General features: G+C 39.7%; 2 protein-coding genes across 4 annotated transcripts in view; one reads left to right on the top strand and one right to left on the bottom strand.

Moving 5' to 3' along the window:
* The window catches only part of jmjd1cb (jumonji domain containing 1Cb), a 103546-nt gene that overhangs the window by 1982 nt on the left and 81963 nt on the right, over nucleotides 1-19601 (top strand). The gene's annotated exons all lie outside the window — the stretch shown is intronic.
* LOC113156103 overlaps nucleotides 1-19601 on the bottom strand; it is a 32266-nt gene that overhangs the window by 11203 nt on the left and 1462 nt on the right. Inside the window, exons 2-7 of one of the 2 annotated variants that reach the window (XM_026350995.1) lie at nucleotides 17999-18071; nucleotides 17520-17621; nucleotides 16778-16885; nucleotides 15583-15684; nucleotides 14133-14234; nucleotides 12264-13247 (exon numbers count right to left, since the gene is read on the bottom strand). In XM_026350995.1, the coding sequence (XP_026206780.1) occupies nucleotides 13101-13247; nucleotides 14133-14234; nucleotides 15583-15684; nucleotides 16778-16885; nucleotides 17520-17621; nucleotides 17999-18019 (582 nt within the window). In that variant the 5' untranslated portion in view covers nucleotides 18020-18071 and the 3' untranslated portion in view covers nucleotides 12264-13100. The remainder of the gene's footprint in view (nucleotides 1-12263; nucleotides 13248-14132; nucleotides 14235-15582; nucleotides 15685-16777; nucleotides 16886-17519; nucleotides 17622-17998; nucleotides 18072-19601) is intronic. The other variant, XM_026350994.1, reaches the window with a different exon arrangement.

Here is a 19601-nt window from a genome sequence, read left to right as displayed (position 1 = left end):
GAACTGGAAGGATAGTGGGTAAGCAAGAAAAAAATCTTGAATGATCATGATTGGCGATCACTTTAACGTTTGGTGAGGACGAGGCAGATAGCTGCAGCTATGTTTAGGTAGGAGCATTTCTGCACGCAAAATGCAAGGGGAACTCAAAGGATTGGAACTAAACAGCTTTGTAGCCTCAAGAAGGAGATCAGCTGACTACCTATATACTGAATGACCAGGGTATTTCATCAATGGATTTTTTTTTTCTTCTCTGATGGCACGGGAATATTCCAAGATAACAATGGCAGGATTCATCGGGCTCAGGTTGTGAAAGAGTGGTTCAGGAAGCATGATACATCATTGTCGCACATTGACTGGCTCCCGCAGAGTCCAGACCATAACCCCAATGAAAATCTTAGGGATGTGCTGGAGAGGACTTGCGCAGTGGTCCGACTCTCCCATCATCTAGACAAGATCTTGGTGAAAAATTAATGCAACTCTAGAGGAGAATAAATGTTGTGACATTGCAAAAGCTTATTGGTGCCATGGTGAATGCATGCTGTAATCAAAGCTAAAGGCGGTCCGAAATACGAAATAGAGTGTATGACGTTTTTTGGACGGACAGTGTATATGTTTCTTTCGAGGTTATTCTTTGAGTGTGATTTGATTGCAGAGACTGGTGATAGCTCAGCTCTGCTCAGTTCTGGTGTGTCTGTCACTGTGTTTTACAGCATAACATCAGTGAAAGATCCTTCTGGCACATCATTAACTATTCAATTCAATTCAATTCAATTTTATTTGTGTAGCGCCAATTTACAACAGAAGTTATTAACTACTGGACAGTACGTACATTCTTGGTATCACAGGTTCAGTTTTCATTTGAATCAAGCTTTTACATCAAGCTGTCTGTGTTTTTGACAGGAAGAGTCAGGTGGCTGGACTTTATGCATAGATTACAGTGTCAAAACCCAGACACTTCTCACGTGTCATTTTCTCATCTGCACATATTTTGTGTACTTGTTTGCATTGTGCAACAAGCTCACTCCCAGCTTCCTAATTCCCGTGTTGAAGTTTTGTGTGTCTGTGTGTGTGTGTGTGTGTGAGAGAGAGAAAGAGATACATGATTTAGCTAGTAAGTAGTGTTGTGTTTTAATGCCGTACAGTGGGGCACAGTCTCATTAGCAAGGGGCTTAACTAGCTGACTGAATACAGTGGAGAGGGATTGGAGATTAGATTAGAAGAAGTGTGTCAAGCCAAGCTGTCAGGCCTTTGTCAAATCTCTTGGTCACATAGGCCAATAGTGCAGCGGTATACTGGGCTAGCAACGGATCACTGATGTTTAGTGGCTTAAAGCCAAATGTCTCAGCAGGAAAACAGTACATTTTAAACATGTTTGTAAGCACAACTAGAAATTGTGATATCAAGGTCAATGTGAATTTATCGTCCACCAATAAGAATTCAACAAAAATCTAAATATTTAAGATCAATACATATTGTAAATACTTATTCAGCTGTAGTACAATATAATTTGAGCTTTAAAGTGTGAAATGTATTAAGTGTATTTTAGAATTGACTGGATGATGCTTCACATACTGTTTAGTGGTTCCTGTGGAACATCTTTCAGACAAAGTCGCAAGAGGACTAGAGGTTTTGTGCATAGGTGCTAAAATTATTAATTATTAATATTTATTTCTTGTGCAACACAAGCCTTTTGGTTTGTCATTTCTACATAAAGGTCAAGTAAGACTAGGAGACTAAATATGTAAATATTTATTGCACACAGATAACTGTCAAAGCAGCTTCTTTACATTCAAAGACACTAGAACAAATTCGTCAAATAAAAAGATAATGCCCTGTTTCTGTAAAAATCATTCTCATTCATTCTTCAAATCACATCGAAGCAGGGAAAGAGACACACAGAGAGAGGCACCTGACAGACTCCTAATCCAAAATGACTATGGCATTAGATTTAAATAGACACACACAAACACAAAAAAGTTAAATAATAATTTGGCCTCTTGTGTAGGCAAGAGAGGGGGGTGGTGGGTGGTTAGGTAAAAAGTGTATTGTAGTGTATTATCCAAATGGAAATACTTGACGAAAAGAGGCAGATGAAGTGATGCAACCATCATGCTAACATCTGGGCATGCTGCAGTTGACTAGGTGTAGGTTCAGCAACCTTATGTGCTCAAAGAATGAGGTCAGCTGACGACCTGAATAGACTGAATGACCAGGGTATTCCATCAATGGATTTTTTCATCCTTGAAGACATGGGCATATTCCACATCATGACACATCATTTTCACAAACTGACTGGCCACCACAAAGTCCAGACCTTAACCCAATTGAAAATCTTAGGGATGTGCTGGAGAACACTTTACACAGTGACCCAACTCTCCCATCATATTTGTGGATACCCAGTAATATGGACAAGCAAATAATATTACAGCAGATAGAAAAAAAACATGCCATATATTCACAGCTTCATAGTGTGACTCTTTCATAATTTCAGGCTGTCTACCCTCTGACGGACAAACGCCAGCTTCTGTTCATACATCAACCGTGCACATCGACATGTTCAACACTGTTCTCCTGAACCTTGTGGACTTCTGTCATACCTTTAGCCCACACAAGTAGCTAATAATGAACTAGAAAATAGGGTGTATTTGAATTTATAGAACGATGAGTACTGTTAAGCTAATATTATGTGGACAGGGTTAGAATCAGTCCAGATTTGTTTACTATAAATACAAGCTAAATGTTAGTGCTAATATTTTCAGCAGTCATACAGTTGCTCACTTTCCAACTGAGGGCTTACTGTCTGAGTACTTCTCACTTGACAGACCTGACAATACTTTTTAATGTGCTTACGTCTTAATGAACAGAATGTGTTTCTCAACAACTTGCCATCCACATTTGCCACACACAGTCAACCAGAGCAGCCAGGTCATTGCCTATAGGAGACTTTGTTTTCCATTACTGTCCACTGCGTGCGTGAGTGCATATGTGTGTGTGTGTACAGTAGCTCTGCTAACAGTTTGTTTTTAGGGCTGTGGCCTGAAGTTCATCTCTGTGTGGCTTAATCAGCAGAAAAATAATGGGCTGGGACCAGGGAAGAAACTTCCACATACAGAGCCCATGGATGGTTGTTGCAGTAGCGCAATTCAGCTAGCTTAGAACCATGCCTTAACTGTGTGTGTATTAGGTCATGAATAGCAGCATTGTTTAGAGTACAAATGCACAAGAGGCATGGAGAATAAACATGGCAGCTATGTTTGAACTTTTACCTGATGACAGGGCATTTTCTATGATGAAATACATAATGTTTCCTTCCACAAGAGGCCTGAATGTGACTTGTGACTATGTATTAATTTAAAATGATCAAATATCTACTGTGATGTTACACTGCTTATACAACCAAGCCACATTAACAAATTGACTCTTTTAAGTTTTTGTTATACACAGCCTAGTTTGTTCTAATCTAATGTACATTCATGTTGTGAGATTTATTATACACTCATCATGTTTGTTATATAAATGTCACAAATTTCATTATTATAGTAATGGGGAATTCAACCATGTATGATATAAATGAGTAAAATAATATTAATAGTATTGGAGCAGAATCATAATAATATAGCAGTGCCACTAGTATCAGCAACTAACTATACAGCTGTAATTATCATTAGTACAATCAGAAACATAAATATAGTCTTTACTTATCTGGTTAATATTCACACAGTCAGCTGCTGTATTGCTATGTGACGTCCAGCTAATGTGGGGTTTGGCCAGTGCAGTAACTGGATACTCTGAGTGTTAGTGGTTTGTTTTCTGGTGCCTAAGGAAACAAAATGTAATCTGAAGCCAGAACGGGCTGACTGGATTACTGGTTGCACATACCCTTCCCTCTTCTCTCTTAAAAAACAAACACATGCAGAGTGCACACATTACAGCTCCAATACATCACAGTGCCGCATTCGGTCATTGTATGGTCTCCTATATCCCTGCAGCCTGCCCATCAAACTCTAGGAACACTAGGCTGTATCATTTTGGTGGTGCCTCTCAACCCCCAGACTCCACAGTGCAGAACCCTGCTGCATAGTTTCCCATTCTGCAACCCCAAATCCTTCTTTTTCTTCTTCGACTGTGATATTTCAATCTATATACACTACCGCTCAGAAGTTTGGGATCACTTAGAAATTTGTTAATGTGTGTGTATTCCAAGCAAACGCACACGAAATTAGTCTGAATAGAAAATTTAGGAAAAGAACAGGACATGCTGACATTAACAGAGTTAGAAATGATGATTTTGATGGAAATGATGAATGTGTTCTTCAAACTTTGCCTTAATAAATAAAACACCTTTTGCGGCAATCACAGCCTGGCAGACCTTAGGCACTCTATCAATTTTTCAAGATAATCAGATAAGATTTCACCCCATTCCTCTTGGAGCATCTCCTACAAGATGGATTGGGTTAATAGAGTCTTCCTCCTTACCAAGGTGTTCCCACAACAGCCACTTCCACTCTGTATAAATCTCCTATTTTGCCACCTCCGAAGCACCCCAATTGACACTGACCATAGGGCTGCCTCCACCTAGCTTGACTGAACGTATTAAACACTCCTCCTAACATCTATTCATTTGTTCTGTGTTTCACAAATATTCTTCGGTTTGATCCGGAGAGCTCAAACTTGGACTCATCTGTCCACAACTCCTTCTTCCAGTTTTCCAGTGTCCAGTGTGTGTGCTTTTGCTCATTTCAGTCTTTTGTTTTTATTGGCCAGCCTGAGATGAGGCTTTTTCATGGCAATTCTGCCATGAAGGCCAGCATCCTGAAGTCTCCTCTTCACTGTTGATGCTGATGGTGTTTGACGGATATTTTTTATTGCAGCTACCAGTTGAGGACCTGTGAGGTGTCTTCGTCTTAAATTGCACATATTCAGATATTTGTCTTCTTCTGTCCCACTCCTTTTTCTGTCCTTCTTAGTCAGTTTGTGCTGCTCAGTGAAAGGAGTAGTTAACAGCATGATACAAAGTTTCCTCACAGTTCCTCTTATTGAGTAGCGTTCTTTTCTAAGGACAACAATAGACTGACGGGTCTCTAATGAAAGTTCTTTCTTTCTGGCTATTGGTACATACTGGAACCTGTAAACAAACAACTGTTCATGTTGAGACACTAAACTAACCCAAAGAATGCCATGCTCCCTTTGATGCTTCAGTTGTACAACACAATTGCAACAGGCTTTTCTCAACATTAGCCTTGAAGATGATTAGTGATGATTAACTTGAATTAGCAGCCAGGAAATTGATGCAGAGGACTGACAATTCCTACTAATAGACCTGTTTTTCTTTGGAAAAATTAGCAAGTGATACTACCACTCAACTTTTGAGTGGTAGCGTACAATGGCAAGAAAAAGTATGGGTTCTGATCTTAAAGAGTATTAACAGATACAATGTGCCTGAAGTAATAACACAAAATAAATTTTGATCTTTCACGTCTTTATTGAATCTGCCCTTTGGTGTGGCCAAAATCACATTTTATGACAAATTAATGCAGAAAACCACAAAATTCCACACACATACTCACACATACTTTTTCTTGCCACTGTATATTTTGCATTTCTTTCCAATTACTGCTCTTGCTGTGAAGTTATCTCAAGACACTTTACAGTGTTGTAAGGTTTAAGAAAATTACATGAAAAAACTCAGTGCTTTATATGGAGAATAATTTAAAATTACAGGGAGCCAATAGAGAGAAGGTAACGTAGGATAAATATGATCTCTCTTGCTAATTTCAATCAGATCAGCATTTTGAATTAACTGGAGGCTTTTTAAGCACTTATTGGGACATCCTAATAATAATAAATTACAATAGTTCAGTTTGGAAGTAACAAATGCATGCACCCAGAGCTGAGTGGATCTATTTACATTTTGGGTAAAACCAATTAAGTCGAATGGTGAATAAAATGCAGTGTTGAGGCAGTTATCATCAACATCTACATGGATATTAAAGTCACCCACTATAATGATGTTATCTGCACTAAGAATTAAATCAGATAGAAACTCTGAGAATTCAGTTAAAAACTCAGAGTAAGGGACAGGAGGACGGTACACAATAACAAACAGGACTGGTTTTTAGGTTTTCCAGTTAGGATCAGAGAGGCTAAGAGTGAGGCTCTCAAATGAATTAAAACTAGGTGTGGGCTTTAATAGATGTCCTTTTCCGAGCTTCACTGCAATAATCATTTTAGATAATGTCATTCCTTGCACCCAGAGCTGTCCTGTGTATTTTCAAACACTGCTGTCAGGGAATACTGGCCTGGCCTGGGCCTCTAACTAGACAGTTTTACCAAAGAATGTGAGGGAAGCTATTTTGGTGAAGCCAGTAATGAGGAGGTTGGGCTTGTTCAGCCTGGAACATCTCCAAACTGCAGCTCATGTGTGTCTATCTAAGCTAGAAGACAAGATGTCACCTGTTTCTGTTTCTTTCTGAGATGGGGACACAACTTGTGTAAAGTGTTATGCTGCCCACCCCCCTGACTTGTAACTGTTATTTTACTTTTTTTGGAGAAAGCTGGGGCACGAGGAATGTTGCCTTACCTGTCAGTGTGACATTTGTGTGTGTGTGTGTCTGTGTGTCTGTGTGTCTGTGTGTCTGTGTGTGTGTGTGTCTGTGTGTCTGTGTGTCTGTGTGTGTGTCTGTGTGTGTGTCTGTGTGTCTGTGTGTCTGTGTGTCTGTGAGCCATCCTCACTGAAACAAGTAGACCCTTGTCATCAACTAATTCATTGCATTGACATGGTTGTTTTTTGCCAGTAGGACACAACATGTAATCTGGTCCCAGTTCACATGAACAGTTTGTTCTGTGGGAAATTTTAAGCTTTTGTTTACTAATAGGAACTGAATTTTGTGACTTGTGTTAGTATTACTACTACTACTACTACTACTACTACTACAACTACACAGACAGATTATTGGATTAGCTGTGTCATAGTTACTGTACCCTACTAGCTTTAGTCCAGTCCCTGTCCTTTTCAGTTGTTCCACATCTTGTTTCTACTCCATTTATGATTCTGTCTGTGCCTGAGCTCCCCTGTCCTGCCCTTAACTAGATTATATTTATTACCAGGCAATGTAAACATAAAGTCAGACCTAAGAAACAGGTTTTAACTTAAATTTGTACTGTACATGTTGTGACTTGCATGCTATGTACATTTAAAGGATAACACTAGAGCATAAATAATGAATACATTCAAGTCAGTTATAAAAAAATAATAGTTTTGATAATTTTATTGAGTAAAAATGACCTTTCCTCAACTTTAACAATAACTGGTCTTTGTCTGTGCAGATTCTCAGACATCCAGGTAAAGTTATCTGGAAGTTGAGTCATGGCAACCAAATAACTGGTCTTATTTTGGTATTTTGTGGGTTGGTTTATTTTTGTTTTATTCCATTTATAATGAACAGCTTTTAGTAGCTATATTTAGTCATTTTCCCTTTTTATTTGTTGTTATATTTGTGTAATAAGTTCCTGGTATCTTTCTAAAATGTCTGAAATTGTCCTCGTGAAAGGATATATGGTCATTAAAAGGTTCTTTGGTGATTTTCACTGGAAAAGAACGTAGCAGAGATTGGGTTGCTACTGGTATTTTTAAATCTCAAGCAGTGGCACATTCAGCCTGGCCTTGTGCTGTTGGTGCATGAGTTGCTACTCCGCTTTCTGATATTACAGAGAAGTAGGGAGATGTGGAGATGAAGGGAGGAGACAGTGTGATGTTTCAGAGAGCTGACGTGAAAGACAGAGTGAATGCTATTTGAAAAATGAAGAGGCGAGAGAGCTGTGTACTCTCATTAGTTTTTTGGCTTTTTCAGCCAGCCAGGCTCTCTGGCAGAGAGATCGAGAAAGCAGAGGCTAAGGAAAAGAGAGTGAGCAGGGCAGTGTGAGAGAGAAGGAGAGAGAGGGGGTTCTTTCTCCTCTGTCTGGCCTCTCTCCCATAGCAACAGCGGCTTAGCCACGTGAATGCCAGTTCCTTTGAGTTCAACCACTGCACACAACTTAACTCCTTCAGCACCAGATTACAACACAGCAGAACGGATCCAGAGAACACAACAAAACTCCACATTACATTGTACATTGACAAAAGATGTTTCATTATGTTTTTTAGCAATTAAGTGGACCTTGTTTTTGTCTGCTTCAACTGGAATAGCTTTTAATGGCAGAGAAAAGAAAAGAATCTAACCTAGTTTAGACAGTACAAACAGAATGTAGCATATAGAAATAGAACATATTGCTACAACACAGTTTTGTAGAATAGAAAAGAATATCATTACAGAATATGGTCATATATTATGAAAAGGAATGCCGTCTCATAGACAGTAGACCTTAACATAATCCTGTTGACGAGCTCATAATGCCGTTGTGTAGACCAGAGCACAGAACAGTAGAATGCCGTCACTTAGAGACTAGAAGCATACACAGTGTGTTATAGCAGGTGAGCACTGAATATAAATATTGTTTACAAGAAAACTCCACAAATTTTGGATTGAGTTGCACATAAATCAAATGGTTCTAAGAATAAACTATTCCATTTAGAATGAGTAATTTGCTACACTGTCGCTTTTGTTAAATCTTAAAACCTGATCTTGATTGATGCTTTATTTGTGCCACAGCATTGTATATGTTTATTAACATGTTTTTTTACATTGTTATTTGTTTAATTAGTTAGCTTTGTCTTGGATTTTGCTTAAATAATTAATAATATTTATATGCCTAGTCAATCTGTTAGTAAAGCTTGGGGCTGCAGCAGCTACACAGTACATATGCTGCTCCTAATGCTCTAACCTTGGTGTGAGTAGACTGTGTATTTGACATGTCACAGCTGGAATGTGAACTATAATTAAACAAGTTAATTCTTGTTACCTGAGAGAGGAAAGATTTACTTGGCAGAGAACTCATTGTCAGCTCTGCCTTTCTTTTTGTCTCTTTTCGTTTCTCCAGGCAGTGTCTCTGAAGTCTTATCAGTTAAATATATATATTTTTTTACTTCAATAACTGTTTACCCTATAAAAATAGGAAAGAACATAATGACTCAACACCTAATTGTTTAACTTTGTTTCTGGAAGACCACAAGGAACCATAATTTCCATCAGTTTTCTCATCAAATAGTGTCATTTTTGTTCCATGTTTAATCCAGCTGCCAGAACGAAGCTGTAAAGCTTGTCAGATTTGGAGTCTTTTTGTTCTGCCAGCCACACAACCAGTTGGGTTTCTCTCTATCCCTCAGCAATCACCTCACCATCCTGTCTGTGCCACAGAATGCCTCAGGTCTTTATTCACGAACTTTGTTACCTCAGTAATCTGATTTAACTGTCATGCAAAAGGAAGAAGACCTGGTTTCTGTAACTGGGGTTAGAGCTGAGAGAAACCTGACTTACTCAGGTAGAATTATCCTGGAGAACAGTGACTTTTCTTTCACAAACGCATCTAACCAGGTTTCTAATTGGAGATCCACCATGGATTTGTTAAATACAGTACGCAGTAGTTAAAATCAGTGATCAATTTTTCCAGACGATTATGGATTAGAGGAGAAATCTATCAATGATGTGCTGTATGTATACATGGATTTACAGTAACCAGGTTACTACAGTACATTTAAACGTGTTGGCTAATAACCAGCGGAACCTGGTATCTCTGAGTAACCCAGTAAAATGCATGTAAAAGCACTGACTGTGTTGCCTTGTGTTGTGTCTACAGACACTGGTGGAGCGTGTGCAGCACATCGTCTTGCATGTACCTCAAAGCTTACATTTGTGCCCACACCAGATGTGTGTTTACCCACACACTGGATATGCGTGTTGACAGAAGGCACACAGGGGAGTCCACAGGAACACTCTGGAATAGAGAAAACTATTGGATGAAGCAGTGCAAACCAGTAGCCCATTCACTGTCAAAAGGTCACTCTTAGGGCAGGGGACACAGCCAGTGATTAGGGGTGCTTTCACACCTACATGATTTAGTTAGATTAAATCGGACTCAAGTTTTACCTCTTGGTACGGTTCGTTTTGTCTGGTGTTAGCACGGTAGTCGCACTTGAGTGTGCACCAAAACAACCGCGGTGAGAACGCGTACCCAACCAAAACGGGACCAAACGCTATGAATGGCATGATTTGAGGACCTTGGGTAGTGTGTAGATTTTCCTCTTCTTTGTTTGTCCACCAAAAACATGCTGTCTGATCAATGGAGGAGGTGAAGTGTCTCACAGACACAGAAATCATTCCCCTACTGTCACACAAACATATAATAGTCCACAACACTTCACCTTCTTCCTGTAATTACTTTTCTGTTTCCGCAGCAGACAATCTGACCAATAAGCAGAGAGGACTTTCTCGCCTAGTTTGAAGATACATGTTTTGGTTCGCTGTGTGTGAAACGAAACCGAACCAAGGAGAAACTGCTCCAAGTTTAAAAACTCATCAAGTGATTCGGACTAAAGCAAAACAAATTAAGGTGTGAAAGCAACCAAAGTGTCAAGGTAGCTGGGTGTGAAGTGGGCTGATGACAGCTTATAAAAGCTGAAGACACTACTCTACTGGGTTGGGTTTATCTAGCTAAGGTTAGATGATTAGTTGTATCTGTCATCTGTGATTTACATCTCCCTTTTTGTGAAGATCCATTGTTTGAGAGAAGTGTTCAGACACCTGGATTGAATAAAACAGGAGCCACTGACCACTGACTGAAAAACTCAGCTGAAATGCTATACATCTCTTAGACAAGGAAATGAAGCTCCATGTAGGCTTCAAGTCCAACACACACAGAGACACAGGGCCTGGTTTATCATTCCTAGTATATGAGACAGACAGAAAAGAAAGGAGAGTGAAATAAAGGTCCAACATGACACAACTTGAAACAGAATTGTGTTTGTCTCTAAGTTCCCAACAGTCATAAATGTGTATGCAGAGAGGTGTGGCTGTAGTAGTGGCGTGCATAATGAGGCTTGTGAATGGGGAGAAAAGTACTGTGGTGGCTTTATTTACACACCACGCTTTCTGATGGGGGGGGGGCTTTATACAGCAGAGGCTGGGAAATGTCTTTCAGAACAATGTCATCTAATCCATTAAACTTGAGGCTTGTGCTTAATTAAAATTTCTTCATTTGAAACTTAAATAAAGCTAACTAAGCCAAAGCTGCTATTAATATCCGAGTAAGAAAATTCCCACCAGTTAACAAGCAGACTGTATCTTACTGTTCAACCACTATTTACCCTTGTTTCAGGAGATTTCCTGCTTCAGGAGTCAAGCTGGTGGTTGAATATTGGTGATCTGCAGTCTGAAGGTGCACATCTCTCTCTCTGTACTGTGTACAATCTGTGTATAAGCTTTTTTAAATTAATCCTGTGGGTGATGTGTTAATGCTATTCAGTTTGAACTTACACCACAATGTCATGTGCGCCACCAGACTGTAAAAGATGGTGAATGTAGTGGTGTGTGAAGTCCAAAGTTCCTGTTGACATTACAGCACTACATCACGCTGTCTAATCTCCTACACTCTTCTTGTTTTGTGGTATCATAAGATGTTATGATAATGATAAGTTGACAATATGAAATAAACCTAAATAGAAGCTGATAACACAGCCAAATCTGGTGTTTTCTGTTTAATTTGCAGTAGTTGTTTTGAGTTCTGCCAGGTTGGTTTCTGTATCCAACCACTGGCTGGTTACTCTCTCTGGCCACAGAGTTTCTAAAGGGTACACAGCCCAGAGATTACAAAATAAATGTGTGTACCTGATTTTGAAGTGTTGCTTCTGCAGGGCTGCCCCTGTCCTGTGAGACTTTTTTCTTTCTGTGCAGCCTTGACATAACTAGACAGCTAGACCCAAGATGCAACACGAGATTGTTTCTTGAGAAGAAACTAGGGCAAGGTTCCCACTCCGCACATGTCAGTCTGTGTGTGCTGAGCTCGCCTGGCGGCTTCCAAGTGTGCACACATATGTTTATTATGTGTAAGTTCACTGGCTCGTGTGCATGGTATTTGTCAGCAAATTTGTAGGTTTGAGATCATACTATTGCGTGAAATTATGGGTGTCTGTGATAAGTTTTTGTGTGTGTCATTCTTTGCTTTGTGAATACTTGATTTTCTGTACATGCTTGTGTGTCCCAGTGTAGCAGATGTAGGCAGGGAGGGGTGTTCTAGTTCTGGCTCCTTTTGATTGGTTCCATGCAGACTGAAACTTGACCTTCAGCAGATGTCTGTAAGGCGGCCAAAGACATGCATGCACTCGTGCATACACACACACACACACACATACTTGTCAAACCCAATTGGGGGGCCCAAAAATTCTTTGGTCAATTGTGGGATCCACCCTTTCCAGTGGTTCTAAAAATCTGTAAAAAATCAGGGAAGACCAGAAAAAAATCTAAATCACAATTATCACTTCAATTTAAAAGAATTCCATACTTTTTTTTCCATGCTAGTTTTTATACCACTTGTGAGGTCTGTCTCCAACATTTAGTACTTGTAAGGTCCACCATCACGCACACACTCATATTTCCAGTTTTTATATCTTAAAGGGGATCAAAATATAAAAATTGTATATAAAATAGTTTCTGTTGTTTACTCTCTATTGTGGATGTGAAAGAAACTGCATCAAGGGTGTATACTCTTTGACATCTCCATTCTGCATCTCATCTCTTGTCCCTCAACAGCAGCCAGTTCACATCTTTGCATTATCTCAGTCACTATAATGATTGGCCTGATCTTAACAAAACATCTAGGTAGACAGAGCAGTACCATAGGCAATAACAATACTTGATTAAGCATTGTTCCTTCTAGGGCTAACTAATATTTCACACAAAACACTACACAAAGGAAACTCTTTACAACAGGATTTGTGCTCAATGAACATGTATTGGGAATACATCATGGGCATATAATGCAAACAAAGTAACCCGCAAGTCATATTATACATTTCAAATGTATATAAATAGCCCATTCTGGGTTAAAATGATTTTCCATGGACATATATTTGGTAATAATCGCCAGGAAATTCAGCCAAACAGAGGACCACACAATATCATAATTTTCAAGAGCTTTTCAATCTTTAAAAAAGAAAAAAAACTTCTCAACTAGGGGAAGGAAATCTGTTCAAGGAAAATTGTACTCTTTTTTGGATGAATGTGTAGCTTTGTGAGTGTGCTGGACAATGAAAAATACTTGAAATGCTGAGACGTCTGGTTCTCAACAGCCACAGCTGGACCCTGCTTGTTTGTCACCTGGAATACAGATCAAAAAACACCAACACATTAATACCTGATAGACATCACATATTTACAGATTCACAACTTGTAAAAGTTAGCTAAAAATAACCCCTGGAGCAGTATTCACACTTGAAACTCAGCATATGGTATGGCCTTTTCTAGAGGTATTAGCAAGTCTCACAACAGCATATGAGGAGATGCAATGTATCTCACTCAAAATACCACATTAAACATGCGCAAGATGAACAGGTGTACAATTCCACTTATGTTAGCATGAGTTTGGATATTGACAGGTGATGCACCAGTGATGAATAATCCCAAAGAGTAGGATCCATTCGGGAAGGCCCCAAAAGTGACTAAAATCCTGAGTGTGTGAAATTGACTGACTTCATTAGGCCTTTATGAGGGACAAGTGGGAGCTTAAATAGGAGAAGTTATCTGGCTATGTGGGTCTCACCAGAGAAAGATAAGGGCACCAGATGAACAGGTGTACAATTCCACTTATGATAGCATGAGTTTGGATATTGACAGCTGTTACACCAGTGATGAATAATCCCTAAGAGTAGGATCCATTCGGGAAGGCCCCAAAAGTGTCTAAAATCCTGAGTGTGTGAAATAGACTGACTTCATTAGGCCTTTGTGAGGGACGAGTGGGAGCTCAAATAAGAGAAGTTATCTGGCTATGTGGGTCTCACCAGAGAAGGATAAGGGAACATGCATCAGGTTAACTCTCTTTTCTCCACCACAAGTCTAACAGTTTCCTCAAAAGACTAACCTTGACTCAAAAGCTGTCATGGAGAGCAGAGTGAACACCTTCCTATTGTCATAAAGGAACCACACAGAGTAGAAGACAACAAAATGGGTTGTTACAACAGTATGTACACTAAACTATACCTTTACCTGTGTGCCGCCATCATCTCTGTTTGAATCCTTCTGGGACGGATGATTGTTATGAGGCGTCTGCTTCTCAACAGCCACAGCAGGACCCTGCTTGTTTGTCACCTGGAATACAGATCAAAAATACCAACACATTAACATCTGATAGACATCACATATTTACAGATTCACAACTTGTAAAAGTTAGCTGAAAATAACTCCTGGAGCAGTATTTAACTTGAAACTCAGCATATGGTATGGCCTTTTCTAGAGGTATCAGCAAGTCTCACAACAGCATATGAGGAGATGCAATGGATCTCGCTCAAAATACCACATTAAACATGCCCCAGATGAACCGGTGTACAATTACACTTATGATAGCATGAGGTTTGATACTGACAGGTGATGCACCAGTGATGAATAATCCCTAAGAGTAGGATCCACTCGGGAAGGCCCCAAAAGTGTCTAAAACCCTGAGTGTGTGAAATAGACTGACTTCATAAGGGACGAGTGGGAGCTCAAATAAGAGAAGTTATCTGGTTATGTGGACCTCACCAGAGAAAGATAAGGGCACCAGATGAACAGGTGTACAATTACACTCATGATAGCATGAGTTTTGATATTGACAGGTGATGCATCAGTGATGAATAATCCCTAAGAGTAGGATCCACTCGGGAAGGCAACAAAAGTGTCTAAAATCCTGAGTGTGTGACATTGACTGACTTCACGAGGCCTTTGTGAGGGACGAGTGGGAGCTCAAATAAGAGAAGTTATCTGGCTATGAGGACCTCACCAGAGAAAGATAAGGGCACCAGATGAACAGGTGTACAATTACACTCATGATAGCATGAGTTTTGATATTGACAGGTGATGCATCAGTGATGAATAATCCCTAACAGTAGGATCCACTCGGGAAGGCCCCAAAAGTGTCTAAAATCCTGAGTGTGTGACATTGACTGACTTCACGAGGCCTTTGTGAGGGACGAGTGGGAGCTCAAATAAGAGAAGTTATCTGGCTATAAGGACCTCACCAGAGAAAGATAAGGGCACCAGATGAACAGGTGTATAATTACACTCATGATAGCATGAGTTTTGATATCGACAGGTGATGCACCAGTGATGAATAATCCCTAACAGTAGGATCCACTCGGGAAGGCCCCAAAAGTGTCTAAAATCCTGAGTGTGTGAAATAGACTGACTTCATGAGGCCTTTGTGAGGGACGAGTGGGAGCTCAAATAAGAGAAGTTAACTGGCTATGTGGGTCTCACCAGAGAAGGATAAGGGAACATGCATCAGGTTAACTCTCTTTTCTCCACCACAAGTCTAACAGTTTCCTCAAAAGACTAACCTTGACTCAAAAGCTGTCATGGAGAGCAGAGTGAACACCTTCCTATTGTCATAAAGGAACCACACAGAGTAGAAGACAACAAAATGGGTTGTTACAACAGTATGTACACTAAACTATACCTTTACCTGTGTGCCGCCATCATCTCTGTTTGAATCCTTCTGGGACGGATGATTGTTATGAGGCGTCTGCTTCTCAACAGCCACAGCAGGACCCTGCTTGTTTGTCACCTGGAATACAGATCAAAAATACCAACACATTAACATCTGATAGACATCACATATTTACAGATTCACAACTTGTAAAAGTTAGCTGAAAATAACTCCTGGAGCAGTATTTAACTTGAAACTCAGCATATGGTATGGCCTTTTCTAGAGGTATCAGCAAGTCTCACAACAGCATATGAGGAGATGCAATGGATCTCGCTCAAAATACCACATTAAACATGCCCCAGATGAACCAGTGTACAATTACACTTATGATAGCATGAGGTTTGATACTGACAGGTGATGCACCAGTGATGAATAATCCCTAAGAGTAGGATCCACTCGGGAAGGCCCCAAAAGTGTCTAAAATCCTGAGTGTGTGAAATAGACTGACTTCATAAGGGACGAGTGGGAGCTCAAATAAGAGAAGTTATCTGGTTATGTGGACCTCACCAGAGAAAGATAAGGGCACCGGATGAACAGGTGTACAATTACACTCATGATAGCATGAGTTTTGATATTGACAGGTGATGCATCAGTGATGAATAATCCCTAACAGTAGGATCCACTCGGGAAGGCCCCAAAAGTGTCTAAAATCCTGAGTGTGTGACATTGACTGACTTCATAAGGAACGAGTGGGAGCTCAAATAACAGAAGTTATCTGGCTATGTGGACCTCACCAGAGAAAGATAAGGGCACCAGATGAACCGGTGTACAATTACACTCATGATAGCATGAGTTTTGATATTGACAGGTGATGCACCAGTGATGAATAATCCCTAAGAGTAAGATCCACTCGGGAAGGCCCCAAAAGTGTCTAAAATCCTGAGTGTGTGAAATAGACTGACTTCATGAGGCCTTTGTGAGGGACGAGTGGGAGCTCAAATAAGAGAAGTTATCTGGCTATGTGGGTCTCACCAGAGAAGGATAAGGGAACATGCATCAGGTTAACTCTCTTTTCTCCACCACAAGTCTAACAGTTTCCTCAAAAGACTAACCTTGACTCAAAAGCTGTCATGGAGAGCAGAGTGAACACCTTCCTATTGTCATAAAGGAACCACACAGAGTAGAAGACAACAAAATGGGTTGTTACAACAGTATGTACACTAAACTATACCTTTACCTGTGTGCCGCCATCATCTCTGTTTGAATCCTTCTGGGACGGATGATTGTTAAGAGGCGTCTGCTTCTCAACAGCCACAGCAGGACCCTGCTTGTTTGTCACCTGGAATACAGATCAAAAATACCAACACATTAACATCTGATAGACATCACATATTTACAGATTCACAACTTGTAAAAGTTAGCTGAAAATAACTCCTGGAGCAGTATTTAACTTGAAACTCAGCATATGGTATGGCCTTTTCTAGAGGTATCAGCAAGTCTCACAACAGCATATGAGGAGATGCAATGGATCTCGCTCAAAATACCACATTAAACATGCCCCAGATGAACCGGTGTACAATTACACTTATGATAGCATGAGGTTTGATACAGACAGGTGATGCACCAGTGATGAACAATCCCTAAGAGTAGGATCCACTCGGGAAGGCCCCAAAAGTGTCTAAAATCCTGAGTGTGTGAAATAGACTGACTTCATAAGGGACGAGTGGGAGCTCAAATAAGAGAAGTTATCTGGCTATGTGGGTCTCACCAGAGAAGGATAAGGGAACATGCATCAGGTTAACTCTCTTTTCTCCACCACAAGTCTAACAGTTTCCTCAAAAGACTAACCTTGACTCAAAAGCTGTCATGGAGAGCAGAGTGAACACCTTCCTATCTTCATAAAGGAACCACACGGAGTAGAAGACAACAAAATGGGTTGTGACAACAGTATGTACATTAAACTATACCTTTACCTGTGTGCCGCCATCATCTCTGTTTGAATCCTTCTGGGACAGATGATTATCAGGAGGCGTCTGCTTCTTAACAGCCACAGCAGGACCCTGCTTGTTGGTCACCTGGAATACAGATCAAAAATACCACGTCTTCTTTGGATGCATCAATACTGAAGGGTATAAAACGTAAAGGAAACCAATTAAAAGTTTTACCACTTAAAAATAGTACCTCATAAACTTTTAAATATGTAGCTCATCTATTCCCCTTGTATGACATGTGATTTAAGCCAGATTTTTCCTTAGCCTCAAATGTGAATACTTATTACTGATAGCTTAAATCACAAACTAAAACTTGTTTACTGGAATTTGCTTTTGCAGACCACTTAGCATGTACATAAATACAAAGAATGCTCCTGCATTTTTGATTCATCAGCCATTCAAATCTTAGTTTTAGGTCTTATTTAGAATATTCTAGAAAACATATGCTGTGACATACTTACCACCAGCGACCATTTATCCATTTCTGAGTAGTGTTGACTGGCTTTCTTCCACTGATATGAGTTTTTCTGTATGCTGCAAGACAAAAGCACCTGGTTCAATGGGCTGTGTAGCAAACACTCCTCTTCCTACAAGAGTATTTTAGATATACGTTTGATTAACATTGTGTTGTCTTAATAGTTCACGTACATTATTCATATTCAGTTAATTGCGGTATAACATTAACAAAATAAGGTTTTAGCCTTTTTCCTTTACAACCAACACTGGAGCTAACTAACAGTGTCATCTACGAAAATTCAAAGAAGAAAGATTCTTTTTTGCCAATAAATATCTGTTTCTGTTATGCAGCCTAAAACATACAGTATGCTAGTGTAAATCAATAACACTGAAAAATCAACTAATATGTGTCCCCAAAAGGGCTGCTAACCCATACCTTTGTTACTGTCAATTAATTTTTCTATAAACCCTGGCTTGTCCCTCGCAGACTGAATGTGTGACTTTGCATCCTCAGAAGGCTGCATCCTTGTCTTACTTTTAATCATTTTGGTTCAGTGAAAATAATGTTTAAGTCAGTACACAAGTTACATCCATAATTAATATACCGATTGAAACTGAAAATTATATTTTTATTAAATTTCATATAGGAAATGACAACTGTGGTGGTAATCGACAATGATCTGCTGTAGTGAAACTAGACTCCTACGAACATGGACTACAAAAGGCATGTCTTAAGACACTTAGAACTGTCTGCTATTGCAGTTTTTTCATGTAAAACAACCAAGCAAAAGCAAAACTATCTAAAAACAGGGTTAAGGGATATCTTAATACCAAAAAAATATGTAGATTAAATAACAGATTCTGTCCCTCAGTATTATCATTTCAGTTCAATTCAGTGTTTTTAATGACTGTATTAACATGGAGTAACCAGGTTAATTAGAGAAATTAGGTTTCTTGGATAATCAGAGAACAGGTTTACCTGCACTTAAAAAGAGTGTTTCCCTAAAATCTGTTCATAAGTTTCTCCTCTACCTTAAGCTCTCTTGGTGGAGAGGAGGTGACTGTCAGCGCTGTGAGAGACTCAGTCACTGCGCGCACTGTGAGAGTGTGGGGGAGGGGAGGAGACCGACAGCGCTGTGAGAGACTCACAGTCAGTCAGCGAACTGTGAGAGTGTGGGGGATGGGCGCGGCGAGTCCGCACATGCGCACTAGTAAAAAGCCATTAGTATTCTAATTACAGGTATAAACAGCGGTGTTTCCACCAGGTTTACTGCTTAGACAGTTAATAAATAATGATATTAGGGAAAGCCAACTTTAACCTGGTTACTTGAGTGTAGTAAATGCACCGATTAAATGCACAACTATGAATCCTCGTAATTTGCATATTTCGGCATGATAATAACTACTCACACTAATCACAAAAACATTTCTCAAAAACGGAAACACCTGCTACTGCTATGTACAGTACAGGACTGCCACTCACTAAACTAGCTAGCACATTATCTGAAGCAAACATATAATACACATTTCATTTAACTAGATAGCGCCTACATGGCTAAGCTAACGTGCTAATTGTGAAGCGGAGCTTTACAAACTTGTCTAAAGTTA

Source organism: Anabas testudineus, chromosome 19, assembly GCF_900324465.2.
Source record: "Anabas testudineus chromosome 19, fAnaTes1.2, whole genome shotgun sequence".
Classification (NCBI taxonomy): Eukaryota; Metazoa; Chordata; class Actinopteri; order Anabantiformes; family Anabantidae; genus Anabas; species Anabas testudineus.
This window is presented reverse-complemented; position numbering and strand designations above follow the sequence as displayed.